Source organism: Trichomonas vaginalis, chromosome I (assembly GCF_026262505.1).
Source record: "Trichomonas vaginalis G3 chromosome I, whole genome shotgun sequence".
Lineage (NCBI taxonomy): Eukaryota > Parabasalia > Trichomonadida > Trichomonadidae > Trichomonas > Trichomonas vaginalis.
Genome location: NC_067203.1, coordinates 20,215,132 through 20,242,295, shown reverse-complemented (window position 1 = coordinate 20,242,295; position 27,164 = coordinate 20,215,132). Strand labels below are relative to the sequence as shown.

Sequence of the window (27,164 nt, the reverse complement as noted above, 5' to 3'; positions counted from 1 at the left end):
AAAATAAAACTAACTTTATTTTTTTCTTTCATAAGGAAATTCATGAAAATTCACGAGGGTAGAAATGAGGGTAGATCTAACCATCTACCCTAAACATGGGCTTCGCCCTTGCCGCTAGCGGCTTATTTTTGGTCATGGGCTATGCCCCGCCGCTTCGGTCTGAAAGACCTTCAGGACTCAAAGAGTCCGTTTGCGTCTTTATGTTAAAATAAATGGTACCATTAATAATACATGACTGTTCTCATTCATGTCTGATTTACATCTAATGAAAAAGTTTAGAAGAATTTTCTTATTCTTTCTGGCATGTTTTTATCTTTCCAGTACTCCCGCTCTAATGGTCCCAGATGTGTTGGTTTAGATTCTCTCAAGTTCTTAGATGGTATAACATCTTCAACGCCTCCTTCATATCTTACTTTATAAGTGTCATCGTTTATGTTGTAGTCAAGTATTTCAATAACCACTCCTCGCTTTGCTTCGTCAATGGTTTCAGCAAGTTTGCCATTACTACTTTCGACTAATTTATGACGAGGGTAAAATGCTATGGAGTCGTCAGCAGCTTTTATAAGATATCCATTACCTTGCGTAGAGTCTACGATATAATAATTTCGACTTAAACTTAAACGTTTCTTTGTCAACGGTTTGTCGTCAAGAACTACACGACTTTTGTTCCAGGAATGAGAGTAAATTGTGTTGAATTTCTGATATTTTGTGTTTGACTTCGTTTCTTTTGTATATACTTTTCTTCTTGTTGTTGTGTCATTGAATTTGGTGTATGTCCTGTTGTAGAATGTGTTGAGGAATTGTAAACTTCGATGAAATGTTTCATTGTTTTTTCGGTAAAGTCTCGCTCTTGATTTAAATCTCTGAGAGTCCTTATGAAGCGGTTAATGATACCGAGTATGTTATGGTTATGGTCTTCAGTAGTGTAGTGAGTTATGTTATGCTTAATGAGAAATTCTGTGATTTCATTGCTGAGGTATGCACCGTCTTGGTCTGATGTTAAAGTACTTGGGCTATGTTCTGCTACAAACTTTTGTAAAACTCTTAACACTTCATGAGTTCCTTTATTTCTCATTATATACGCAAAAGCTTTACGAGTGTTAACATTTATGAAGATGAGGAATGGTTTATGTCCTCCTTTTCTGCTTTGAATGAGAGTGTCAAATTGGTATGCGTCAGGAGTGTTGGAGTAAATTGGTAAAAAGTAGTCGTAAGGATTTATTTTTGTTTGATGTACAACATTTTTGTCAAAGAACCTTTTCACTTCAGCTCTGTTAGTAAATCCCGAACTCTTTGCAGCTTCATTGAATTTCTTAAAAGACCTCCATGGATGTTGTTCGAATACTTCTTTCAAGCTCATTTATGTAAAAATAAAGATTTTAACCAACTCGTATCCAAGCGTGCATTGTTATATAAGGAGGCATATAATCTTTTCCATTACCTGCTGGGTCTGTAATACCAGCTACAACATGTGTATGATTTCCTGCAGTTCCACAGAAAATACCTGTGCTAACATCTTTGGGGTCATCTGAGATATCATATCTATTCATTCCCTGTCTATTCGAACCCGCTGCAAGATTTGTATAACCTCTTTTTGTTATTGAATGTGAATGGTTTCCTTCCACAGATGTTCTTCCACTGAACCTATGCATATGTGAAGGAAGGTTTTCAATACCTATTTTCTTTGAACCTCCCATCTTCATTGACTGCGTATTAGTGTAGAATGGAAAACTGTCAACTATTTCATACCATCTACCACCAAATAAAGTGTTTGGATTTATTGGATTCATAGACGTATAAACAGCTCCTATAGGATATATTAAATCATATATGCTCATAACTCTATAAACATATTCTAAAGAACTTATGTCATTAAATACCATTTGGAATGTATCTCCCGGATGAAATGTTGCATTTGTTCCACTTTTATAATGTAATGTTAGTTCAATAGAATTATCCAAGAAAAATTCAAAAGTATCCGGTTGAAGACCTCTAACAAATTCAAATGGAGTTGCTGGTTCACCATTTATAATTTCTGTTGTAAATGTCATTGTATCTGGTTTCGAAAATTTCTTTGTTAGTTCTGCATCCACATAAGTTTTATCTGCTTTCTTATCTAACATTGCTGGTAGTTCATGTGTTTCAAAGTTTCTGGCATGACCTTCGATATTCCTGCAACTCTTATCTAAACTGTTAAGAGTATCTTTTACGCTTGTACTTGGATTTTCTAAAGGTGCACTTGAACCAAGGTCAAAGTTCAATATTATGTCGTCTGCTCTAACAGTAGTGAAGGATTTATGTGTATGGTTCTTGTCAGCTTTCTTATCATATAAATCTTGAGCAGTGAATTTAACATTATTTTCATCCTCCATGACATAAACATCTTTACATCTAATGTTTTTCATCGTCGTTATGTCGTCATCCGATGTTAAACCTTGTGGAAAGTTAGGAGGTTTACAATATAATGCATCCCCACCAGTTTCTTCAACCGTTCCTTCAATACTTTCTATAGCAACAGTTGTAAAACTTGTATGTGTATGGTTCTTGTCTGCTTTTTTATCTAACATTGCTGGTAGTTCATGTGTTTCAAAGTTTCTGGCATGACCTTCGATATTCCTGCAACTCTTATCTAAATTGTTAAGAGTATCTTTTACGCTTGTACTCGGATTCTCTAAAGGTGCACTTGAACCAAGGTCAAAGTTCAATATTATGTCGTCTGCTCTAACAGTTGAGAAGGAGTTATGTGTATGATTTTTGTCAGCTTTACTGTCTAATGTAGCTTGAAGTTCATTTATATCGGAGATGTTGTGTTTATGAGATTTCAAAACTTTGTTCATTGCTTCGAGTTCAACTTTGTCAGCTTTACTTTTAATAGCATCTTCAAACGTTATTTTTGACTTAACTCTCAAAGTAAATCTTGGTTCAACTAATACACCGTTAACATTGAAAGTAGAGGCATAAATTTCAGCGTTATAACCAAATGCTTCTGGTGCTTTAGCTACATCATACTGTACAGTACAGCTTATGTCATAACCTTTAGCACGAATGTATTTATATCTTCTTTCATTAACATTTTTTGTCTTCGCTTCATCACTTCGTGTTAAATATCCATGGTAGTCCGTTATAATCTGTTCGTCTGAAGTTATATAATGAACATGGTTCTTGTCTGCTTTTTCGGCTAATTTCTCATTAACATCATTCACTTCTAATTCAACTCTTCCGCCAGAACTCTTATTATCATTAATCTTTTTCATTAATTCGGTAATTACGTCATAAAGACTATATTCTGTTTTCGGTTTTGTAAATAATGAGTCAAAATTTCTTTTCATCATTACATCGCTGACATTAATGATATCACCAATTCCTTTTTCATTTATTCTCTTCATTAGTTCTGCAATAATGACGAATATATAATCTGTTAATTTATTCTCTTCATCGAGGGTTATAGAATGTTTTGAAATTGAATCATTAACTCCTCTAAATAAATCAATAACTTCAGGATACACGTTTTTAATGTCTTGAATAACCCGACCAGTATCCTCGCCACTATGTGGCTCTGAGCCCGTTGGGCTCTGTTGTTCATGTTCTTCGTTCCCGTCGTTACGTGGTTTTATATCTCTAACCATCATCAACGCAGCCATAACCGGAGGGTTTGTTGCTACCTGTTCGAAAATCCGTCCGTTATGTATGGTATATCTAAATAATTTCTTTGTGTTTGTTAAAACATTTGAAACAAGTCTTTTAAAACCATCTACAAAATTTCCTGTTTCACCTAATGTTCTTGCAGCATTTACAAGCTCACCCATTCCCGCTTTTGACCCCAAAAACGTCCATATTGCATTTATTTCACTCTGTATAGTTGTCCATTCAGCGAAACTAACACCCGCATTCGCTAAGCTGAAAATGAAATTCAGTGGATCGAACTTAATTCCGCCTTCTTTTTCAATTTCAACGAACTCACTAACATGAGATTTTAAATATTCTTTCGTTAAAATTGTTTTCCCCGATGTTATGTCATTAACGAAACTATCACCGTCAAAAGTTAACGAATTCAATTTCGTCGTTGATGCTTTTATTTCATACACCGCTTTATCGATAGTTTTTGGCTCACCTTCTTTAGAAGCATATGAAACATTAATGAATGAATTATATGTATTCGTGAATGAGTTAAAATCAATGATTTTCATTAATGACGCCTTTAATGATTCATTAACTGTTGAATCCCTTAAAACAATTAATGAACTGTCATGGGCTTCGCCCTGGTCGCTTCGGTCTGAAAGACCTTCAGGACTCAAAGAGTCCGTTTGCGACTTTATGAAAGGTACACTGCAAACCGTCGAGTTTGGATCAAATGCTGTAGTTGGTGCAGGAATATTAATGATATAAGTCATTAAATCATTAAGTGACGTAAATAATGTTGTCGTTTTTGATTTAATTTCTTTAGCATCTGTTATATATGGTAATTTTATTTCTGTAGTTTCTGAATTAAAGATATTCGCTAAAATGTTTTGTAAACTGTTTTGAACAGCTGTGTAAACCGTTGAATCCGGAACTCTTACGATTTCACCGTCCTTAATAAAAGGCATTGCACATGGTGTAGTGCTTGGGTCAAATCTTTCGGGATTATAATTCAACATATATTCTAACGCTTCATATACAGACTTATATACTGTTGTGTCGTTCTTCATGACAACTTCACCATTTACAATGAATGGCATTGTACATGGAGTTAAAATAGGGTCAAACTTTTCATAGTCCTTCCATGTTATGTATTTCTCGGTATTTCCATCAGTGATAACAATATATTTGTCAGTAAGTGTGAGAGAGTATTGACCAAAATATAAACTTTTAGCTCTGTCAGCTTCATACGCATATGCAGCAATAGTCATATTTTAATGAGAATAAAATGTTGTTCTATTTGCAAAGTACTGACCCAAACGAATACGGAACAGTAAAGCTACAAACAAACTTAGGTCTACAGAATGAGCCACTTGCTTTCAGAGTTGTTGACTTCAATACTATCGCTTCATTCGTTATAACAGATGAAACAGATTTCATAGAGTTTGAAATAGATGGAAAGAAGCATGAAATAAGATTTCACAATAATGTAGAATATAAGATGGAAACATTAGCTGGAGTGTTAAATGCTCTCATAAATACTACAATAAACAAGGAGAACGAAGAAAACTTAATGAATGTTAAACTTATTGCAGGAGTTTTGAAGTTCAGTTATGCGAAGGAGTTTAAGATAACACGAATGAGTCATAGAGTTCAATTGCTTCTGGGTGCATACCATATGACATTTCCTTTGAAAAGTGTTGACAAAACGATTGAGATGAAATCTGTTCCATACGTATGTTATGGTAATTGTTTGTACATTGAGTCTAAAATAGCTAATGTCACAGGTATTTCAGGAGTTAATAGTAAAGGTTCAGTAGAATATAAATCCTTCTGTTATGCAGTCAATTCAATGTTCATTCCAAACGTTCCTGTCATAGCAACTCATTTAGGTAAATGGGTTCGCATTAGTCCTCATAATTTGAAAGACATGCAATTCAGACTAGTTGACTTTCAAGGAGAGCCTGTAGAACTGAAGGCACCAGTGCGAATGACTGTTGAAGTTGACTTTTTAGAAAATATTAAATGCAACAGCTTACAAGAGAACTCAGAGCTAAAAATATAAAGTATGAATGTTATGTATTAGGTCATGAACTTTGGTTGTTGCTGTTTGATGAAACAAATGAATTAGTTATGTCAGTCAAGAGAACAGAAAAAGGCGTCAAAGGCGCCGAGCGCAAAGCGCTATATTGTGTTAGTGAAAACTGCACCAAGTCAATAAGATTAGGTTTGCATTATGAAGATGAGTTCGATACTGTTGAAGAAGTTTTGGACAGATACTATAAGTTGCTTTAATTTACTAAAACATATTTCAAACAAAGCTTATAGTCAGTAGATAGTTTTGTATACTCGTTCGAATATTTATACTTAAACTCAACTCCTGGAGTACCTGGTATTTCAATGATGCGGATGTTACCTATTTTCATGAATGGTGGCGTTTGACCACAGCATTCGATTTCAGGGTCGAGATAGTCAATGACACATTGTTTCCCTGTTATTCGTGATATAACATTTTCAAGGTCCTCCTTTGTTAGAATTATTTGGTTCTTACTTATAAGATTTATCAAAAGCTTCTTATCGTCTTTGAGTAAAATTGTTTGATATAACTGAAGAAGGTAATGGTCTACGTTATCTGAAGGATTTGTTTGAACATTTATGTAAGGGTTGTCGTTGGCTTCTCTTGAAAGAATTTGGTCCAGTGGTGGATACTCTAACTTAACATCTGATGTAGCGTTAGCGTTTGAAGCTGTGTTTAAATTCACGGATTTCAGTTCTGGTTCTTTTTCTTTCAAACACTCTGAACTATAGTTCTTTATGACAATATTGTTTGTCGTTCGTGAGTCAACATTTGATGTTGGTTCAATTGGAACATTAACGGCACCAGCTAAGATGGATTTGCTTCTCATTTCATATAGAATAAAAACCTTTTATATGTATGAAATGAACAATACACTCGACAAGGGTTTGAATGTAAAGCTAACGAATGAAAATATTGTTGAATTCACTGAGACAGGAGCTGTGTATAAAGATGTAGAACTACTGAACAAAAGAGCTAAGGGAAGAAGCAGGAACATGAACAAAGGGTGGAAGCCTATAAAAATTTATGTCAATGATGGCTCAGGAGGTTCAAACATAAAGTATGCAGAAAGTTATAGAGTTTATGCGCTAAAAGGTGAAAAGCCTTCATTTAAGAACAGCTATTCTAACGCATATCCTCAAAAGTTAACGGATGGGGAAGTGGATGATATGAATGACAGCAAAAATATTAACAGAAATGGCGACAGAGATGCATGGAATTTGTTTACCATCAGTCAATTGAAGGTTAAACTTTAAAACAATGTTGGTCGTTCCCATGGAATATTTTTGACTTTAATGGTATTAGTCATGATATGAATCTCAAGGTATGAACGAGGAGAGATGAGAGACTTATATGCTTCCCAAATTTCTTCAAAAGGTAATGTTATACCTGACTGTTTCCAAATGAGTTCAATATCATAACGTGAGAAACCTTGAAAGATAACGAAGTCAGTTATGAGACGTTTTATGTTTAAAGCTAAAAACCTCCATGTTTGCATAAGTATTGCTACAGTTAAGTGGTAATGTCTGACTTTAGTTATGATGTTAGCTAATGGTGAGTCAGGCTTTGACACTAAACCTTTTCCGGCGAAGTCGTCGCAAACGAGCAGAGTGTTTGAAGGATACTTTTTGAAGGGGTATTTTGAAAGTTTTGATAGAATGTAGTTTGTCAGTCGTTTCATATCGTAAACGCCTGAGTATTGAAGTAAGTGGTGTTTGTCAATAATTCTTTCCATCTCTTCTGAAGTCTTTTGCATTCCTGACTGTATAAATTCAACGATGGCATAATATTTCCTCTTACGTCGAATGTAACGTTGAAGAAATTCAATGAGTTCACTGTCTGGAACTTTAACGACAGAGGCTTGAACTTTTGACATAAATGTTTTCGCTGTTGAGTCCATAGAGTCTGAAGTTGCTGATATAATGATTTGGTCATAATATGAGTCATTTCCTAAACGTTCTGTTATGAGTATATGACGAATGAGGTTAAATGTCTTACCTGAACCCATCTTTCCACAATAGAAATAAACACCATTTGAACAGAACTCATAGTCCTTACTGAAAGGAAGAATGAGAGAAGAGTTAAGTTTGTCTGTAGTTTCATTCATGTCTTCATCTACGTCATGTATTAAATGCTTCATTTTAATCTCCATTAAAAATGCAAGTCAGAAATATTCAGAACATAGCACCGAGTCTAACTGACAAGAGTATAAAGATATACTATGAACACGTTATGATGAAACCAACCAAAAATTCAAGAAGTCAGTATACTTATGAATATCCAAGACACTGGGTAGAGTATGTAGGAGGTGAGAAAGCTATTGAAATAAGACAAGTTAGAAGTATTCCAGCAGGAAGGACAATATTATTGAAGAACTTTAATGTTTTGAGGTATAATGATGAAACAAAGAAGCAAGATAGTTTTCCTGTTGCTGTGTATGTGAACCTAGACACAGGAGATGACATGAAAGTTTTTAACACAAAGCTTCAAACGGTAGTGAGAGAACAACTGACTGCGGAAGGGCATCCATTACCTTCAGAAGTTACCATAGCATATAATTTTGAAACAAACTCAATAGATTTTAAAGTCATCTCTGCAAAGAAGTCAGGTTTTACATTTAATGAAGCAGATGTATATTCGAATGAAACTTCAAAGCTATTGCATGGTTAGATAATGACGATTGCTTTAAGAAAATATTTAAATTCAGTGACTCAACGATGTCAATAGATGACCTTCGTGGAATGTTACCATCGACGTTTACAGTAGAAGGTTCAGCAGGATTGCTTACAAGATTGTCAATTGGTGGCATTTGGTCTCGTGAGAACATTGTTATAAAATCCAGTATAAGTGAATTTGCTGAAGAATCTATATTATGTCTTTCAAACTATATGTATTCGCCACCGAAGCATTATAGTATAACAAACTTTGTCAGTAAGTTTAACATAAGACTTGTTGAACCTTCTTCAATGAAAGATGTTGTGCTACCTAAAGATGGAAAGGATGGACTCATTATTGAGATGATTTTAATAGCATATTAAATGAGCTTGTTCTTGAAGGTCATTCATGATGAAATAACTGTTGTAGAAGATGTTAGCAATTGTTCAGACATTTTGAAGCGTATAGATGATATAAGAAAGAAGTTAGATAGACCGCAAAGCGGTGAGGGCGAAGCCCGTGAGAATGTTTATGTTTCATTGACTTTCTCCAGTAACGAGAACTTTTATGAGATAATATTGAAGAGAGATGATTTTAATATGGTGTAAATGGTAGCTTGGGCAGCTTTAGGCGCAATGGGAACAAAAGCATTAGCATTTGGAGCAAAAGCACTTGGGGCTTATGACGCAGTAAATAAAATGAGTGGAGGAAGAGTTTCGAAGACATTAGATGCAAATAAAGGAAAGATTGGAGGCTGGGTTGCAAAGAAGTTAAGATTAAATAAAATAGGGCTCATAAATAAAGCATCCAATTTGGTTGCGACTGAGTCAGAAAATGCTTTAGGAAAGGACGATGAGTTTGCAAAACATGCAAAAGACTTTAATGACCAGATGAAAGGTGAAACAATGCATTTAAATAGAGTCGATGGAACTCTTCCTCCACCAGTAGTTCTTCCGTATGGTCCCTATGGAATGTATGGAAACCCTTACGAAAGACCATTTGACCCATTGACTGGTGGAAGTAACTGGTATCATTACGGACGAAGAAGAAAGACAGTCAAGTTGGAGACAGACGTGAAGAAAGCAACTAAAAAGAAACCAAGGAAGAGAGTTATAAAGTAATGAATTCAAGTGGGTGAAAAAAGAGGTGAAAAAAGAGGTGAGATGTCACCACTTCACCTAAATTTATTTTTGTGCTATGTTTTCATACGTGTGAGGGTGGTGATATCATTTATTTTTAAGTTTATTTTTTATTTTATTTGGATGTAAATGACGAAAACTATTGAGATAACAAACTACAACGGTCATGAGTTCAAGAATTTGTTCTTCGTTCCTCGTGAAAATACATTCTATCAGATACGAGGGAGAAAGGGTAAAGTTAGTTTGAGCGTTTATGAAGGAATGAAGAATGGAAAGTTTATACAAGCATACGATACAAACGGTAAACGTGTTTCATTAGCTTTGTCAAAACTTACTAACATTCATTTTGACAGTGATTTTGACTCTGACGATTGGAGTGACAGCAGCAATAGTGAAGAATATGAACTGTTGTGTGAAGCACAGCAATGGGAAGAGTTGCAATACTTTTGTAAGTGAGAACGTTTATTTTTACAGTAGTAAGGTGAAGTGGTTGGCGGCTTTATAAATATTTAAGGTTAAGTTAGTGTTGTCGTTTGTGTTGTAAAATATACGTTAACGGTTTTGTAAAGTGTCAAATTCACATATAATGTGTACGGTGGAACGCAGTGCCTCAGTACATGACTTAGGGATACTAACTAAGTTGGTGTTTGTGTTTGTGTTGTAAAATATACGTTACCAGTTTCGTAAAGTGTCAAATTCACATATAATGTGTACGGTGGAACGCAGTGCCACAGTACACGAGATATGTATACTAACTACGGATATTGAATCAGGTCCAAATGAGGAGATGAAATATTCAACTTCTATTCCAAATGAAACTGACATTCTAGTCACAATTAAACCAACAATTCATGCCCAATTAGAAACAAAATATATTTCAACCAAATCTTCAGTGACAATAAATGGATATGTTGATTGCTTATCACCTGCCACAATCCGCTATTGGATTAATGATGATGAAGAATTAACTTCAGAAGAGATTACTTTTAATGGATTACGGTATCAATTTGATAATAAAAAGATTCAAATACCGGAAAAATATAAATATGGTAGACACACTTTTAAGATCCGAGTTAATAGCGGTAATCAAGAATCTGATGTTTTCCCTTTAGAATTTGACATTAAGAACAAACCAAAACTTAGTAACATTACCATTGGTAATGAACAATATTTGCTTTCATCAACAGACATAGATATAGCTGGAGTTCTTGATGATCAAGATAAAGATAAAAATTTATACTTCTTCATCAAGTTTGATGACATAGATGAAATAACATCATTAGGTAGAATGAAATCAAATGCATCACAATTGAACTTTAAGTTTACATATACCTTACCAAACATCTTTGGAGAGAAAGGATTAAATATATGGTGCAGCACTCAAGAAAATCCTTCTTCCAAATTATCTGATTTAGATAAATCAGAGAAAGTACCAAAAGATATTTTATTAACATATAAACCAATCCTAAAACTCAAAGAAGAAACAGACACTATTTATCAATTGGATGAAATTGTTCCTATTAAGTTAACAGTTAAGGATGATACAAATTGCACAATTAAATTAACATATAATGACAAATATTTAAGTGATTACGATCAAGAAATAGCATCAGATGATAAAGAAACCGATGTTACAATTAATTTCACTATACCAGCAAATAGCAAACCAAATGATAACTCTCTTAAAATTACATTAATCGATCAATATCAAAAAGAAACAATTAACCCGATTGGAAAATCTTTTGATATTAAGAACAAACCTGAAATTTCCAATTTTTCAATTTCCAAGAATGAAGTATATTATAATGATATTACTTACTTATCATTTTTATTCACAAATAGAGATGAGAATAAGAAATTGTATTTCTACGTTAAAATTGACTCCAATGATCCAATGCTATTATTTGAAACAATTTCTAAAGGTGAAAAAGAAAAACAAATGAACTTGCCATTGGTTGCTAAAGCTGAATACAGAAGGGGACTTAAGAATGTTATATTCTGGGTTCAAGATTCTTCTGATCTTAAAGCTAATTTACAAAAGAATTCCAAATCAGATGATCAAAAATTTGATCTAACAATAAATTATAGACCTTCAATTGATGTGATATTCCCAACACAAAGAATTTATCATGAAAATTCATCAATTGAATTGTCAGGCAGTATTTTCGCAGAATCAAATTCACAAGTTAGATTTAGAGTCGATAATTCACAATTCGAAGATAATAGTCTGAATTACGAATTTAATCAATTTGAAACTAACAGAAACTTTTCAACATTTTTCAAGATTCCAAATACAGTTAAACATGGCAAACACAACTTGTACGTGAAAGTTGTTGACAAAGAAAATATAGAATCCATTGAATCCGGTTTCTTCTTCTTTATGAGAAATTATCCTTCTTTATCTAACGTGACATTATCAAATTCAACAGCTGTACCTGGACATCACAATCAAAGGTAAAGTATTCGATCCAGATAAAAATAATACAATTACTATTTATGCAAAATTAGGAAATGAAAGCAGGCCAATTGCAAAAATAATTTCAACAGCTTCAAGGCAAAGTTTCACAGGAAAATTTGAAATCAAATCAGATACAAAATTAGGTCCAACCAAAATTATTGTTTGGGCAGTTGATGAAGATGATTTACAATCCCCAAATGTTGAATTAAACCTCAGTATCACATCAAATGGCAGAAATGATAGAATAGGGTCAGGAAATATTAAACCTAAATCAAATATAATCCCAATAATCGCTGGAATCATTGCTGCACTTTTAGTAATTGCTATTATTATCGTAATTGTTGTTTATCTGAAGAAGAAAGACAGCGTAAAAGAGAAAAGTGATCAGAAAGAACAATCTGATATAGTTGAAGCGGAAACAATAATTACAAATCCATCAACTCAAGTTGAACAAACAACAATGGATGATCCATTGTATACAACAAATGGAAGGGATTATGAGGATGGAATTTTCGATTCAGATGAGGTTGTAGATGATGAAATTAACGAAGAATTATATCTATAAGAATTTATTTTTCATATTTAATTCTTATTTATATATGCATAATTTAATTAAACATTTTCCATTGATAACAAAACTTTTTTACTTAAATCTTCACTACATTAATAAATATGTAAATAAGAATGATCATACTCAATTTGAACGCCATTTAGTAGAAGATTAAAAGTTATGATGAAGAAATTTATTGGTTAGACTTTATAGCAAAGTTCTGACAACTAGAATGAAGTTTATATGAAAACTAACTTTATACAACATTATTACCTCCTTAATCGCGATGTAATAGAAATGCATTCCCTTATATAAGGTCGAAATATAAATGAGCATTTATTAAAAACAATGATTTGAGAGGAAAAATGAGAACTTTCTGACTCAAAACCCCGTAATATCATAAACATTTCCGCCCAGAATGTATGCAAATATATATACCTTTTAACAAACAGAGTCTCATAAAGTACTCCAACAATAGCTTTTATGAAGAACCATAAGTAAATAAGAAAAAAATTACTTTATACTTTAAATAATAATAAAAAAAATTCAAATAAATAAAAAAATATCTATATATCTATATATATTATATAATATTAGGGATAGATGCCAACAAGTTAAGTGCATCATTGAAGAAAGGCAAACCCTTTCCTACCTCGCTAATCCACTTCCTCAAATTCAATACTTGTTTTTCTGTCACTTTTGCACCCAAATTTGCCAATTTAATTGCCGCGTAAGTGTAATCAGCTCTTACTTGATTTGTCAAGTTACTTCTTTCCAAAATCGAGTAATACGCCTGGAACACGTCATTTGGCTTTGCTCCACACTTTATAATTGTGTCTTCCGCCCATAAACATTCACCTCTTCTGTTCATTTTGTATTCCTCGAGAACAGGAACAACAATCTTCGGAATCAATACATCATTTCCTGCATTGGATCTTCCATTCATCGTCTCTACAATAATGGTTGATGCCTGGTGAAGTGAAGTGTTCCATAATTGTTCGACCAACATATTTGTCCAAACTTGCGAAATCAGTTGTTCTCTCTGATTTGTTTGGACAGGACAAGCGGCGATGAGTTTGAGGACAAGATCCCATTGTCCGGATGACGTGCACTCGTTGAGAAGTGTCTGGTTGTCGAGGAGTTTGTCCATTGTCTTTCCTGTTCGTTCTGAAAGAGATTTCTGGATTAAAGCGAGTTGCTGACGGACTTGTACTTCATTGAGCATCGAAGACATGTTGTCGGCAATCGCGTACTTGGCAACATCCTGAAGATAGTCGATTCGCTTCTGGAGAGTGGCTTCGATCTTATCTGACATCGCCATCTTGTATAATTCGTTGGCTGCCTGGCTGTATTCGCGGTGGTTGGCTTTGTAGGACCACATGTAAGTTGGTGCGAACTCTTGCAGGTATTCTTCGATGAATGGAGTGTTTCTGGAAAGTAATTGCTCTTGTTTGTGTAATTGGAAGATTCTTTGGTACAAACAGAGGTGGAAAAGCTCATCGTTGGTGGTAATCATGATATCGAAGGCTTTCTGTTCGTTAATAAGCTGGAAAATGTGCTCATAACATTGATATCTCTTATCAAAGGCATATGTACCTGCTTCGTCAGTCTTAAGACGCTGGCCTTTGAACCACAATAAAGCTTTCTGGCTCGGATCAATGGCAGCGGCTCTGGCCAAGCAGATATCGACAACGCCTTTGAAATGCTTGAGCTCTATGAGCTTTTGGCATACGTAATCGAGGTTTACTGCTCTGTTCACCAACTTTAGGATGGTTTCTACGATCCTTTCTAATGTTGGAGAGTTTGGCAAGCAGCGATTTAGCTCGGCAAGGGCTGTAAGGAGCTGGGAATCCTCTAATGTGAAGAAGGTTGGACATCTACGACGTAGTTCGTGTCCGAGCTTGGCCTTTCCACCAGATGCGAACATTTGGAGACATAATTCGCGAAGAGCATCGACAATTGAGACCTGTGGAGAGCCATCTGTGCTTTCTTCACCTAGTTCCTTCGAAATGAGTCTATTCTTGAATGATTCATCTAACAAATTTATTGCATTTGTTATAAAAGTCTTATTTTGCTTACCAACAATCTCTATGAATGTAAATACTTCAATAAGTATATGAACATATGATGATAATTCATAGAGAAATGCATTTTCATTTTGGTTATCGTTCTTATCGTCTTTTTTAATGTCGTTTTTAAGAGTAACCAAAATTCTGTTGTATTCAGTGATCAACTCGTTGACATTAGTGAGCTGTTTGACAATAAATTCGGTCGTATAGTCATCGAACAGTGAAGAAATCTTGTATTTCGTTGTGGTTTGGCCATCTGCTTTCTTTATCTTAATTTCAAAGAGCGGAGAGAACCAAGCTGGCTCTAAAATGCGGGCTACACGTAAAAGGAAAGCTTGGCTGGATACGTGGAGGCTCTGATTGAAATCATCTCTCATTTTTATTTCATTTTTAGCGAATTGTGAAAGTACGAACAGAGCTTGGAGCTTCTGTGATGAATCCTCTGATGCTAGTAACAAAGCTGTGGCTCCTGCTTCTTGTTTATTTGCTTTCATCCAGTTAAATATCTTCGGTGTGTAGTTTCCGTTGCTTTCTCTGATGTAGTTCGAGAGGATATCTACAGGTCTGTTGAATTTGATGGTAATTACTCTTTTCGTTGTGACTAATTCTATTTTTGGTGCTTTTTCTATGTGTTGCCATCCAAAAGCGTCCTTGAAAGCGTTGATTTCTAATGATTCGAGTATATGCGATGCACTAGATACTGATAAGCATGTCTCTGGCGCCGTAGAAATGTTAAATAATTCTTCTGGTCGCTGTGTTATATCTTGGATCGACGATAAAGACGATACGAGACACAATTTACCCTTGTTGATCACAACGGTAGAGTTCAAAGTCGAAACACCGTCGAGACACTCGTTCATCTTTGATTGGCCTTGAGATTCGACCATTTGGCGCTTGGAAACAAGCATGATGTAGAACGAGTTATCTATGATATTTATGCCTTGAGCGAAACTCAATCTGTCGCCAGATTTTGTTATTCCAATAAAAACAATGTTCCCGGATTCTGAGGCTGGTACGTCGACGAGTTTGACGATTGGCTGGAACTGCTCACCGATCAGGCCTTCAATTTCGTTAACTACGAAATCATGTGTAACTGTGAAAAATCTTAAGCGATAAGTGCGGTCTAAAGCGGCCAAATAGCCTCTGGTCTTCTCGAAACAGAGTTGTACAATGCAATTTCTCTCAAAGAACTGTGTTGGGAGGTAATGAAGGAAATAATTGAATGCTTTCATTTTTAACGGGTTGTTTGGTAAAATATATGCTTTGATTTTACGGTTATTAACGTTTGCCTTGTTAACTTTGTATTTTAACAAGAAAACAGCTCCTGTATCAGAACCAGCGAAAATGTAGCCGCTTCCGGTTGGACATAATGCGGAACAAACGAACGTATGGGAGTCTGTCGAAATAATGGACTGTAAGTCGAGAAAATCTTCGATTGTATTTTTTTCATTATTAAACAAAGAACTGTTGATTTTAATTGGAATGACGCAAATCGTGGTATCTGTGGAGATTGCTAATACGCATTTTACATTTTTTGAGTAAAAAACTTCTTCATCCGGTGAATTTATAATAACGCTTGAAATATATCTTCCTTTTGCACGAAACATCTTAGCTACTGTATCGCCTTTCTTCCAGTAGAATAATTTGTCGTCAACAACGCAGTAGCATAAGTTTATTTCGGGGAATGTTCCAAAATATAATCTGATTTGACAAATTGACGCTGCATTTAGGACATTTGCTGGGTGATAGTAATATTGATCAAATTCGGCAGCTGATACCAAATCTGAAACCTGGCAAGACTGATAATTTCTTCTATCAAGAAATTCAAGGGAACTTGCATTAATACTGCTCTGTTTCTGCTGGTCTTCTGCTTTATAATGATCTTTCAGCTTGGTTATTATACTCGCAAAGTCCTGCTCGCTCGAAGATGATGGATCTCGGCGGAGCATCACAAATTTTAAATGGTTTACAAAATTTAATGTCCTCGCATATCTCCATAAGCGGTGCAGCAACATACTGCTAACACTTGAATAATACTACAAAGTAAACTAATAACAGCGTTTAGCAATATTTCGTCATAAATTCTTCTTTAAATTTGAAAAAAATTAGAATCAAACTTAATAAAATTAACAAATGATTAGACAAAGATTTAATCATGCTCATCGAAAAGCACTTTCAGTACAAATTTTTCATAATTAATGCAAAATTTTTTAATCATGAAAAAAACATTTTAATTCACCAGAACAAAATATGAAAATACATTAGATCTGCATGATTTTACGATTATCCTTAGGCTTTGTGCATGATAATTCTGATAAATTAAATAAAATTTTACAAATATTTTGCCAAAATACCATATTTTGAGAATTAAACGTCTAATCAAGTAGTTTTTGATATGGGATTACTTACTATGAATCATATTTTCATAAAATTAAATTTGATTTTGAGAATCTGAAATCTTCTGATATTATTCGCTAAAGTGTCAGTGTGTAATGCAAAATTATAATGACTTGTGAGTCTTAAATATCTCGATATGTAATAATGAATTTTGAGTTTATAATTTACACAGATTCACGAATTATCAAGTTTAATAGTTAATAGCCTATCTTAACATTTAATGTTTTAATCAATATTTAAGAAAATATGAATATAATGAGAACGATTCAATTAAATTATGCTGTAGAAATAAGTTTGAGCTTAACTAATAGCGCGTTCAGAACGTTCAGTTCGACTCATAATATTACCGTCATTAGAATATAACCCATATGTTACGACTTGCCCCTATAAACTCAAGAAGAAAGATTTTGAAGGACGTTAAAAATTTTTTATTGCTTTAGCGTGGAAATATGGATGACGCCGCGCTAGAGCAGATTATTGCTGAGCAAATAGTACCTTTGCAAGAGCAGATTAATTCTCTCCAGCAAGAAAATCAATCTCTCCGCGAACATATCTCAAATTTACAATTATCTTCGAATGTTGATCCGGGAGAAATACAAAAGCTTCGAGAAGAAAACAACACAATGTATAACGACAGAGAAAAACTGAGTCGCGAGAAAACAGCTCTAGAAGAAAAAATTAATGCTTTAAATTCGAAATTGCGATTGTATGAAGATCAAGTTCAACGTCAAAATAGCGAAGCTACAAGTAGGATCAACGATGCTGCTACAAAAGACATCCAAATTACAACACTTAGAAAAGAGGCAGAAAAAAATCAAATGACAATCAAAAAACAAATGCAGCAATTAACACAAAACTTAGAAGAAAAGAAAGCGATGCAAAAAGATATATCAGATCTCATAGCTAAAAACGAAGAATTGCAAAATGTTACTGAGGAGTTTATGAAACGTGATCAAACTCTTCTTGATGCATTCCAAGATATGAAAGAACAGCTTACTGTGAAAGATAACGAAATTGCTGATATTCAAAGAAGATGTCAAAGATATGAGAATAAACTTCGCAAATATGACAAAAATGCAGTTACAACTACAACACAAGTCACAGCTGGTGGTGGAGATTTAGGAAAAACTACTCCAATCGATGATGAAATGTCCCAACAATTATTAAACTACAAAAAGCAAAACAGAGAACTCAGAGAAAGAATCATGAAACTACAGGAAGAAGAAAGAAGAGCAGGAAGACTCATGCAAGCTGTTGAAGGACGCCAAAGACAAATTGATCATTTACAAGATCTACTTAACCAAAACGAGCAAGAACTTCTCCAATACAAGCACAGTAGTGAAGACTTTGCAAATCAAATTGCCATTTATAGAGAAGAGAAACAGATGTACGCAGAAGAATCTCAAAGACAAATTGAGGCAATAAAGAAAGAACTTGAAGAATACAGGAACTCAAGTGAACAAACTAAGAAGATTCTTGATGATACACGTCTAAATATTGAAGAAAAAACAAATGAAATTAATGAATTAAGAATCTTAGTTTCGAAATACGAAAAAGGTGAATTTGGTCTACCTGCAGCTATTGATGAATTGAAAGAGCTCAGAGCCATGGTCCAAATCCGTGAAAAACATATTGCTGAATTAATTGCTCAAGTAAACTCAATGGATAAAATCATCCAAGGCCTTGTACATGAATTAGGAAAGGATTTCGATCTCAATGACCTCCTAAAGAATCTCGATGGTCGTATTGCCGAAGACGAACAAGCGAGAATCGACAGAGCAACGAGAGAATTGAACGCTTATCTCAAGGAAATGAGAGAAAATCCACCATTGGGCAACATGAAAGTCATTGTCGAGCAGGATGAAGGATATGTGATGAGTTTCAGAGATGCTGTTGACAGAGCTGGAACGATGTTGAAGAGAAACTCAAAGAGGAAAGGAAAGAAAAGGAGAAATGAACCGAAAGATGATTTCAGTTTTACACAGAAAGAATCTGTTCCTTCTTCTCCATCTTCTGTTGATGATTCAGAGCTGAATAAGACTAAAACAAAGAAAGGCGAGAAAAGCCCAATAGAACCAATAAGTCATGTTGATGTTCAAGTTCAAGCTGGGGAAGATCCAATTCCTCCTGATTTCGTTGAGATAAATCCAGATGAAAGAGATGAATGGGTTGCAAATCTCCAGAAACAATACTTGAATGTACAAAAACAACTTAAAGCAGCTTTGAATGAGAATGCGACAATGAAGGCAAGGATACAAGAACTAGAAGAATTACTTAGAAATAGAGAATCTCAACTTGAAAATAACAAAGCAGAAAACGAAGAACTCAAGCAAAGATTGCAAAAATTAGGAGCTGAATATGCTGAATTAACCTCATTGCCACCACCTCAAGCAACTACTGAACCTAAACCAATAAAAGTAGTGCCACAACGTCCTAAAGAACAGTTGTTTATTTCAACAGTCCCACAATCATATTCAGTTCAGCAAAAAGAAATTTCGCTTCAAATGCAAACAGCAAGAGAATTCTTTTTGTATCCAACACCAGAAGAAAAGAGAATTCTAGATTCCAGAGAGAAAGAAAGACAAGATAGACTCAAGAAGAATGCAGAAGATATGGCAGATTTACAGAAAATGCTTGATGATTACGCGAGAAGAATGAAGCAAAAAGACACTGTTATCAGTGATTCTCAAGACACAATTGAAAGATTGGAGAAACAACTTCAAGAACAAAGAGAATCATTCAAGCAGAGACTAAGAGATATACAAGATGAAGCTGCTAGGAATTTAGAAGCAAGATTGAAGGAATACCAGGAAATGCAAAACGCTGCAAATGGAGGTTTCGGACCTGATGGAGATTATTCGAAATTACCTGAAGTTGCAAAAAGATTGAAAGCTTTGAACAGCGAAAACGAATCATTAAGAGACAGAATTGCAAGCTTGGAAGAGTTGCTGAGATCACAAAGAGAAGTTGTTGATGATTACAGAATGAAAATGGCTGCTGCAGAAAAGAAAGCCGAAGATGATGATGAAAATAGAGTTGAAAGAGGTCAACCTGATTCAAAGCTGACTGCTCAGTATACACAAAAGCTTCAAAGACAAAATGCGGAATTAAAGAAGAAAGTTGCCTTCATGAAAGACCAATTGGATCATGCAAGAGCTGCAAGATCATTAAGAGAAGATTTGTCAGATTCAAGAAATGGAACTGGCGAAAGCACGAAAGAAATGGAACAACTCGAAAGAGTTACAGCTCAAATGAAGAGTTACAAAGCTAAATACATAGAAATGAAAGCTCTTCAAGAAGAACAAGTTCTCAAATTGGAGAAAGAGAAAGAAAACAATGAGAGATTGAAGGCAATGCTCCAAAAGAGAGAACAATCTCTTGCGAAATTGACTGATAAATATAATCAGTTCAAGCATCAGAATGAAAAGCTTAAAGCGGCTTTGGCTGCTAAGAATCAATAATATTATTTGTTGTTTATTAAATATTTATTTGTTTTTTTACAATTTTTTTTGGATATTTTCTGATTTCGTAAACAATTGATTTTATTAATTTTCCAAATTGTGATTTACAAAATAAGATACATTTGCTCCTATCGTCTTCTTCCGAATTTTTTAACTCTGAAACAGCAGAAAGACATATAATGATTCGCATAAGCTAAATATCATTTTTTATTTAAAAAATTGAATAGATGTAAATTTGGAAATTTTAACGGAAAAAGTGAATTTTCACGACTCAATATCACACCTCGAAAAATTAATGGTGAATACAATTTTATATAATGTTACAACATTGTATCTAATTGGGAAACCAGGATCCGGTAAAACATTATTTGGAAATCTATATTTGGGAAATAATTCTTCCTCTCCGGAAAATACCATACTTTATGAAAATGGTGATCAAATTGGATATAACATCACAGGGAATAGCATCAAATATGTCATTGAAACAAATGGATTTCGGAAACATGGCGCAAATACAAGTATTCAAGCTTCAAATATTTTTTCAGCAATAAAGAATCATCTATATGGTATTACCGCAGTTGCACTTGTCATTCCTATGCACAAAAACAAGCTAAGTAATTCTAATAAGCAAGTTTTGCGACTTTTGTATGAATCTTTCAAAACAGACGAAATATTTTATAAAATGGGTCTCATATTTACATACCATGCTCCAAAGGAAGATGATAGATATCGTCAATCAGACTACTTTAAGAATGAAGTTGAAGATTATTTGACACGTCTTACAGGAAGATCGAGATCACATAATATTAAGGTATTCTTTGTTGATAATGTTGCATATAATCGTTTAGATGTCCAATATGAGATTCCTCAAATTCGAAATTGGGTTTCCGAGCGTTCCTCTTACAATCTTCCAGATTCTCTTAAATCGGACGCAATTGTTGGTCATTGGCAAGTTGAAGGGGAGTTTGATGTTTACAATAACACATTTGAGGAAAAAATTGATGATGATAATTCCATTTTTTACTCGAATTTTATAAACAAAACCCGCAACATTTGGATGTCTTTAAATAGGACATATACAATACAATTTGATTGGGAAATTGCTAATGTTTCACAGAAATGGAATTATTCCACTACAATTGAATACATGACAGATAAAGATATTGATAGATCTCGCTATAAAGTTGAATATTATAACCTTATAAAATCCCGAGAGAAAACAACATATTCAGACGGAAGAATAACATATTCTGATTGGAAAGTAATAAATAAGAAACTACAGCGCGTAAGACATAGATGTAAAACTGAGAGAGAGGCCAAGCGCATAGTTAAAGGCATTGGAAAGGTATTTAGAATCAGATGAATAAGAACGCTCATTTGCCAATGTGCAGGAAATTTTTCCATGGTTTTAAGGGATCACTGCCTTAGTTTAGAACTATTCAATTTTTTGCGCTTAAATGTACTTTTTCTCTATGATAGAATTGATATTTTTATGAATAAACTTAAATATAGCATGCATCTATCATGCTCTATCTTTTCATTGTTTCAAAATCTAAAAAAGATCTCTAGAAGAAGACTCACGGTGTTAATAACGTATTTTTTGTAAACTAAGGCGCCCATCTGACTTTAATTCAAATTTTTGACAACTGGCGTGAAGCGCCATTGAAAATTAACCTTAAGTACGTTATAACTCATGTTAGTGGAAGAAGGCTTTTTTTGGGTGGGTCAATAAAAATTAAAAATAATGATAAATATAGCATTGATATACATCATAGAATATATATCTCAAGGGACTTTAATTTTTGTCATGTTAGTGAAGCCTTAATATGGTTTTATCATTTTTGACCCGATGAAAGGTACTATATCTTTTAGAATCCATAATAGATAGTTCAATATAAAAAAAAATTGATAAATATTGTCAAATTAGTTTTATAATCTGTTGTGATAATAACATTTGTTTATTAAATTGATTACGTCACAATAAAGCATTAAATTAAAGAAATTTTAATTAAAAATTATTATCTAAATCTTAACTCTTTCATGTTAAATTTAACACATTGTATTATTAATTGTGATCACAATAAAAAGGTCTTTATTCGAGAGAAACAACTTCTCCGAAGAATTCGACGCGTGCAAGTCTGAAAACAAACGTTCCTTTCTCGTTGCAACTAGTTTGAGTGATTCTGATATATCTGAAAGCATCATCACTGGCTTTTTCTTGACATTCGTAAAAACCTTCAAGAGAAGCACCAACTAAGTCATTAACTTCGTATTTCTCGTCTAAAACAAACCACTCATCTTTGTTATGAGAGCCTTCGACGCGCCATGTCTTTGGATCAAGTTCATCTGTCATATTATTTGAAGATCTAAGGGCATAAGCACTGAGTTTAACTCCTTTGTTAACAAAATCGAAAAGGCAGTAAGAATCACGAAGATTTTCGCTTTCCCAATATGTAGGAGTGTTGTCTTGAAGAATAAGATTTTCTGGTTCTCCGTAAACAGAACTCGATGAGACTTCGATTTGGAGTTCTGATTCATCTTCATATGGGTGGAAGTATGAAATGATTCCTTTCCATGGATGAAGTGGATTAAATTCAATAACTGTATTATGACCTAAATCTGGTAAAAACTTTCTGCAGGCATGAAGCAATTGTGGAATTTGAAGTTCAATTGCAACAACATTGTAGAAGAATGCGTTAACAGAGTCAATTTCGATTGTACTTCCATGAATTAAATCTGCAATATGTTTAAATAGCATATTTGGATCCGGAGTTTCGAGTTTATACTCTTTTATTTCATTGTTTTCCATGTATGCAGAAGCGATTTTTGGCGACTGAGCTACAGCAAGAAGTAAGTGAACCGGATAGCTTCCTGTATCAGTTACTATTGTAAAGTCCGGTTTAACAATGTTAACAGCATTTGGGAGAGAATCTAATGTTAAAGAAACACTCATTGTCAGAATTTTTTTTTGGAAATTTTTTTACATGTACAACATGTCCTTTTCTTCCTAAATTATTAAAAATACATAAAATTCCAAGAATATCGCTACTTTTTCAATTTGTTTACACAATATATTTGACTGCACAGCAAATAAAATGCAAAAATTTTATCGAAAAAGTGCATTACAAATGGATTTTTTTGGAATTTTTTTTCACACGAACAACATGTCCTTTTCTTCCTAATTTATTAAAAATACATAAAATTCCAAGAATATCATATTTGAATGTTCAGAAAATAAAATTCAAAAATTTTTGATGTCCGAGCAAGACATTCTTCCAAATAAATATAGTGAATTGAGAAGTATCGGCAGATACTATATCGATTGCTACAATGTATTGTATCAGTTAAAAACAAATAACGAAAAAGAATTAAACACAATTTACACAATGATCAAATCAGATTTGATTGATTCCAATAAATGTTATCCTTCTAAAGTTGTGAAAGATATTTTAAGTATTATTTCGTTTAGAAACAGCTATACAAAGTCATACTTGAAACTTGCGAAACAATTATCAGATGATTATCAAGTAAAAGAAGTTATAGATGTTCCAAATGTTTCTAACTACTTGTTTTATAAAGAATATGGAATTATACTAAGCAAGAATTCGGATTTCACAAAAATTTCATTAGAGAATCTGGAAATTCATACAATTTACAAAGCAATCATGGACAATAACCTAAAAACATTCATATCATTCACTGAAAGTGATGGATTTGATAAAAATCAAAAGTTTGAAAGCAGTTTATATCCAATTTCTCATGATAGTAATTCACTACTTGAACTATGTTGTTACTACGGAGCTGTCGATTGTTTCAAGTTTTTAAGGACAGAATTTAAGTCAGAAATAACCCAAAAATGTCTGCTATTTTCATTTTTAGGAGGAAATCCAGAGATCATGAGTGAATGTTTGAAATATAAAAAACCAGAAGTAAATTGCTTGGGATACGCAATTATTTCACACAACATTGATTTTGTTACATTCTTGATGAACGAATACAATCCATGGCTTGATTTAGATTATTGCGTTGAATACAATAATCTTGAATTATTGTTAGTTTATTTCGATCTAACTAATGATGTTAACAAATGCTTTATTAATTCTGTGAGGTTCTGTATTCCATCACTTTGCGAATATTTCCTTTCACATGGTGCGAATATCAATGAAAAAGATATAAATGGAAAAAACGCTCTTCATATTGCGGTACTTAATAAAAAGAAAGAAATATTCGAACTTCTTATTTCACATGGTGTAAATATCAATGAAAAAGATAAAAGAGGAGAAACTGCTCTCCATTTTGCAATAAGAAAAAATAATTGTAAAGAAATAACCGAACTTCTTCTTTCGAATGGTGCAAATATCAATGAAAAAGATAAAGATGGATACACTGCTCTTCATATTGCGGCATTTAATAATAAAAAAGAAATAGTCGAATCTCTCCTTTCACATGGTGCAATTATCAATGAAAAAAATAACATTGGTAGAACTGCTCTTCATTGCGCAGTAAGAAAAAATAATCGTAAAGAAATAGTCGAATTTCTTATTTCACATGGTGCAAATATCAATGAAAAAGATAAAAGAGGAGAAACAGCTCTTAGTATTGCAGCAGAATATAATAGTAAAGAAACAGTCGAACTTCTTATTTCACATGGTGCAAATTCCGATTAAGAAAAATTTGCGGAACTCTGGGTTATTCTGAAATCGATATTCTTATTTTAAAAGCTATGTTAAGGAAGTACAAACAATAAATCCAGGCTCACAATGAATAATTTTCGAATAAAATTGAAATTTTCATATAAACAAATCTTAGTTCACATGTGAAAAATATAAGTATATGATTATGATTATATTTTTCTATAAAAAGTAGAATTTGTGAAATGACCGAAATTTGATATATTAGAGTGGCATAAATTTGTTGAATGAATGTATTAAAGAAAAAAAGCTATTTTATTCTATAATTTAAAGGATATCCATATATATTTCCATTGAATGTGAAGATTAAATTTCGATGTAGCTTCACATCATCATCAATAAGTGACTGATTTTTAATTGATTTGATTCAGTTAATCCTAATCCAAAATATTTCTGAAAAATGTGTTCATCCAATGATTCACCCTTTTCTAAATTATAACACCGATGTTTTTGAATATACTTTGTCATTAAAATCAAATAAGACTTAATATATCGATCAATGTATTTCGATATGTGATTATTATTTTCTTTGAAAAATGCGTCGATATCGCTGTTACTTGATGTTCGTAGTCTAAATAATCTACACAAAATATCATTGTGTTCTTTCAAAGAATCCATAAGTAGGTCATAATGAAATCCACTCATGAAAATGATAAAATTTTTCACAAAAAAAATAGTTACAATAATTTAGAAAAAGTGTCCAATCATTGAAATCTTTGAATCACTGCATATTCCATTCGACAGCTTAAACTAATTGATGTAATAATATTTAATCATTATATCCCAGTTTTGATGTTTATTTGCATAAACCGGCTCTCATATGGCCAAGAAATATCTCGACTTCTTGTTCGAAATTTCAATTTTTGAAGAAAAACTAACATGATATACTTGTTTATTCATTTGGATAAATATCAAACAAATTATCATAACTAATATTTGGACAGTGAGAGAATATTGAATCCACGAATCCTGGATTCAAATAATAATGGTGAACTACAGATGCGTATGTTTTTTTGTCATATGTTTTAACTTTTCCTATTTTTGTAAATGTTCCAAGTTGTAGACCAGCAGTGTGTCTTATAAATTCATCTGTTCGTTTTGGAGAAACTTCTATTCCATATTTTCTCAATTTTCCTGAGAAATAAAGATAATTAAACAAACCTTGGTCTTTGAACTCATCTCCCATCTTCATGTACTCAAGAAACAATGTGAGAAATCTGTAAACAATTGTTACTTTTCCTCCAATGAATCCTGTGCAGAAATAAATTTCTTCGTCTTTAATTTCAAGTTTTGGATCAAAATTATGTATCCAAATTTTGTTGGTCATTCCTGGCTCTGTAGTAAAGTTCGAATATTCATCAACAATCTTTAATTTGTCATCTTCCATTTGATAATTAAATGGATCTCCTTGAAACGCTGTATCATACATATCTGCTATAATAACTCTATCTATTTTATCAAAATTCGCCATAATGAACTCGTAGCAGATGATATAAATATAATTTTGTTTTTCACTTTTTGTCATTTCAGAAATATAGCCGCATGGTATGATTTGACCACCACATTCATATACACTATCGTAAATTTCATCTGTGATAAAGTTGTATGAGTAGCTGTCAACTAGAAAAATACATTTTGCTTTACTTCCGGAGTGTCTAAGTGTTCTAACGAATATTTCAAGATTTATAGGATATCCTATTGAGCATGCTATTATAACATCGCGTGGAGTGCTACTAGAATGTGTATTTCGAATTTTATATCTACATTTCTTGCATCTTTCATAGGAAATTTCTTGAATATCATACATCTCATTGAAAGTGTTAAACAAATTTGTTGGAAATGGCCTGAAAAATAAGTCTTCTTCGACTTTTGGATAACGAAAATTTCGTAATATTGGTATATGAACAATAATAGCTATCAATACCAATAAATATCCGTAAAATGCTGTTCTTACACTTGAATTTTTGTTCTGCTTAAAGTGTAATGAGAAAAGAATACTTGAAATAGAAAACTTTCTAAAAATATGAGAGAAAATCAATAAGAGAAATA

The 27,164-nt window shown here is 33.3% G+C and overlaps 14 protein-coding genes and 1 pseudogene across 15 annotated transcripts, besides 3 other annotated features; 8 read left to right on the top strand and 7 right to left on the bottom strand.

Annotated features, from left to right (window-relative positions):
- Positions 1–10,246: part of a mobile genetic element that runs on past the window's edge.
- Positions 276–1,360, bottom strand: TVAGG3_1018210 (annotated as a pseudogene). Its single transcript has one exon. A coding segment is annotated over exon 1 (1,085 nt).
- Positions 1,380–4,889, bottom strand: TVAGG3_1018200 (keratin-associated protein family; the record flags this gene model as incomplete). The annotated part of the gene is made up of 1 exon (XM_051254713.1): positions 1,380–4,889. One exon carries the CDS (start codon positions 4,887–4,889, stop codon positions 1,380–1,382), a length of 3,510 nt encoding a protein of 1,169 aa, XP_051080287.1.
- On the top strand, positions 4,907–5,683 carry TVAGG3_1018190 (uncharacterized protein; the record flags this gene model as incomplete). Its single annotated transcript, XM_051254712.1, has 1 exon — positions 4,907–5,683. One exon carries the CDS (start codon positions 4,907–4,909, stop codon positions 5,681–5,683), a length of 777 nt encoding a protein of 258 aa, XP_051080286.1.
- Positions 5,910–6,524, bottom strand: TVAGG3_1018180 (uncharacterized protein; the record flags this gene model as incomplete). Its single annotated transcript, XM_051254711.1, has 1 exon — positions 5,910–6,524. One exon carries the CDS (start codon positions 6,522–6,524, stop codon positions 5,910–5,912), a length of 615 nt encoding a protein of 204 aa, XP_051080285.1.
- Positions 6,550–6,934, top strand: TVAGG3_1018170 (uncharacterized protein; the record flags this gene model as incomplete). The annotated part of the gene is made up of 1 exon (XM_001325064.2): positions 6,550–6,934. A coding segment is annotated over one exon (385 nt), but the record flags the coding sequence as incomplete, so codon positions are not given.
- Positions 6,948–7,802, bottom strand: TVAGG3_1018160 (protein of unknown function, DUF4106 family; the record flags this gene model as incomplete). Its single annotated transcript, XM_051254710.1, has 1 exon — positions 6,948–7,802. One exon carries the CDS (start codon positions 7,800–7,802, stop codon positions 6,948–6,950), a length of 855 nt encoding a protein of 284 aa, XP_051080284.1.
- On the top strand, positions 8,413–8,733 carry TVAGG3_1018150 (uncharacterized protein; the record flags this gene model as incomplete). Its single annotated transcript, XM_051254709.1, has 1 exon — positions 8,413–8,733. The coding sequence occupies one exon, from the start codon at positions 8,413–8,415 to the stop codon at positions 8,731–8,733; it is 321 nt and encodes a 106-aa protein (XP_051080283.1).
- TVAGG3_1018140 (uncharacterized protein) lies at positions 8,734–8,958 on the top strand (the record flags this gene model as incomplete). The annotated part of the gene is made up of 1 exon (XM_051254708.1): positions 8,734–8,958. The coding sequence occupies one exon, from the start codon at positions 8,734–8,736 to the stop codon at positions 8,956–8,958; it is 225 nt and encodes a 74-aa protein (XP_051080282.1).
- Positions 8,959–9,310, top strand: TVAGG3_1018130 (protein of unknown function, DUF4107 family; the record flags this gene model as incomplete). The annotated part of the gene is made up of 1 exon (XM_051254707.1): positions 8,959–9,310. A coding segment is annotated over one exon (352 nt), but the record flags the coding sequence as incomplete, so codon positions are not given.
- Positions 9,450–10,246: a terminal%2Cinverted (terminal inverted repeat of canonical_Maverick-1_1 transposon ID:TVAGG3_1018120).
- Positions 10,247–13,063: 2,817 nt separating this feature from the next.
- TVAGG3_1018100 (nuclear pore complex protein NUP155 family) lies at positions 13,064–16,515 on the bottom strand (the record flags this gene model as incomplete). Its single annotated transcript, XM_001325069.1, has 1 exon — positions 13,081–16,515. One exon carries the CDS (start codon positions 16,513–16,515, stop codon positions 13,081–13,083), a length of 3,435 nt encoding a protein of 1,144 aa, XP_001325104.1.
- A 729-nt stretch (positions 16,516–17,244) lies between these two features.
- On the top strand, positions 17,245–20,465 carry TVAGG3_1018090 (A-type inclusion protein-related family; the record flags this gene model as incomplete). Its single annotated transcript, XM_001325070.2, has 1 exon — positions 17,413–20,424. One exon carries the CDS (start codon positions 17,413–17,415, stop codon positions 20,422–20,424), a length of 3,012 nt encoding a protein of 1,003 aa, XP_001325105.1.
- Positions 20,466–20,702: 237 nt separating this feature from the next.
- Positions 20,703–21,787, top strand: TVAGG3_1018080 (uncharacterized protein; the record flags this gene model as incomplete). Its single annotated transcript, XM_001325071.1, has 1 exon — positions 21,107–21,787. The coding sequence occupies one exon, from the start codon at positions 21,107–21,109 to the stop codon at positions 21,785–21,787; it is 681 nt and encodes a 226-aa protein (XP_001325106.1).
- A 436-nt stretch (positions 21,788–22,223) lies between these two features.
- Positions 22,224–22,245: a mobile genetic element.
- A 271-nt stretch (positions 22,246–22,516) lies between these two features.
- TVAGG3_1018060 (galactose-binding domain-like family) lies at positions 22,517–23,487 on the bottom strand (the record flags this gene model as incomplete). Its single annotated transcript, XM_001325072.2, has 1 exon — positions 22,517–23,377. One exon carries the CDS (start codon positions 23,375–23,377, stop codon positions 22,517–22,519), a length of 861 nt encoding a protein of 286 aa, XP_001325107.1.
- A 191-nt stretch (positions 23,488–23,678) lies between these two features.
- On the top strand, positions 23,679–25,091 carry TVAGG3_1018050 (spectrin binding; the record flags this gene model as incomplete). Its single annotated transcript, XM_001325073.1, has 1 exon — positions 23,679–25,091. The coding sequence occupies one exon, from the start codon at positions 23,679–23,681 to the stop codon at positions 25,089–25,091; it is 1,413 nt and encodes a 470-aa protein (XP_001325108.1).
- Positions 25,092–25,931: 840 nt separating this feature from the next.
- On the bottom strand, positions 25,932–27,107 carry TVAGG3_1018040 (uncharacterized protein; the record flags this gene model as incomplete). The annotated part of the gene is made up of 1 exon (XM_001325074.1): positions 26,008–26,922. The coding sequence occupies one exon, from the start codon at positions 26,920–26,922 to the stop codon at positions 26,008–26,010; it is 915 nt and encodes a 304-aa protein (XP_001325109.1).
- Between the last annotated feature and the right edge of the window lie 57 nt (positions 27,108–27,164).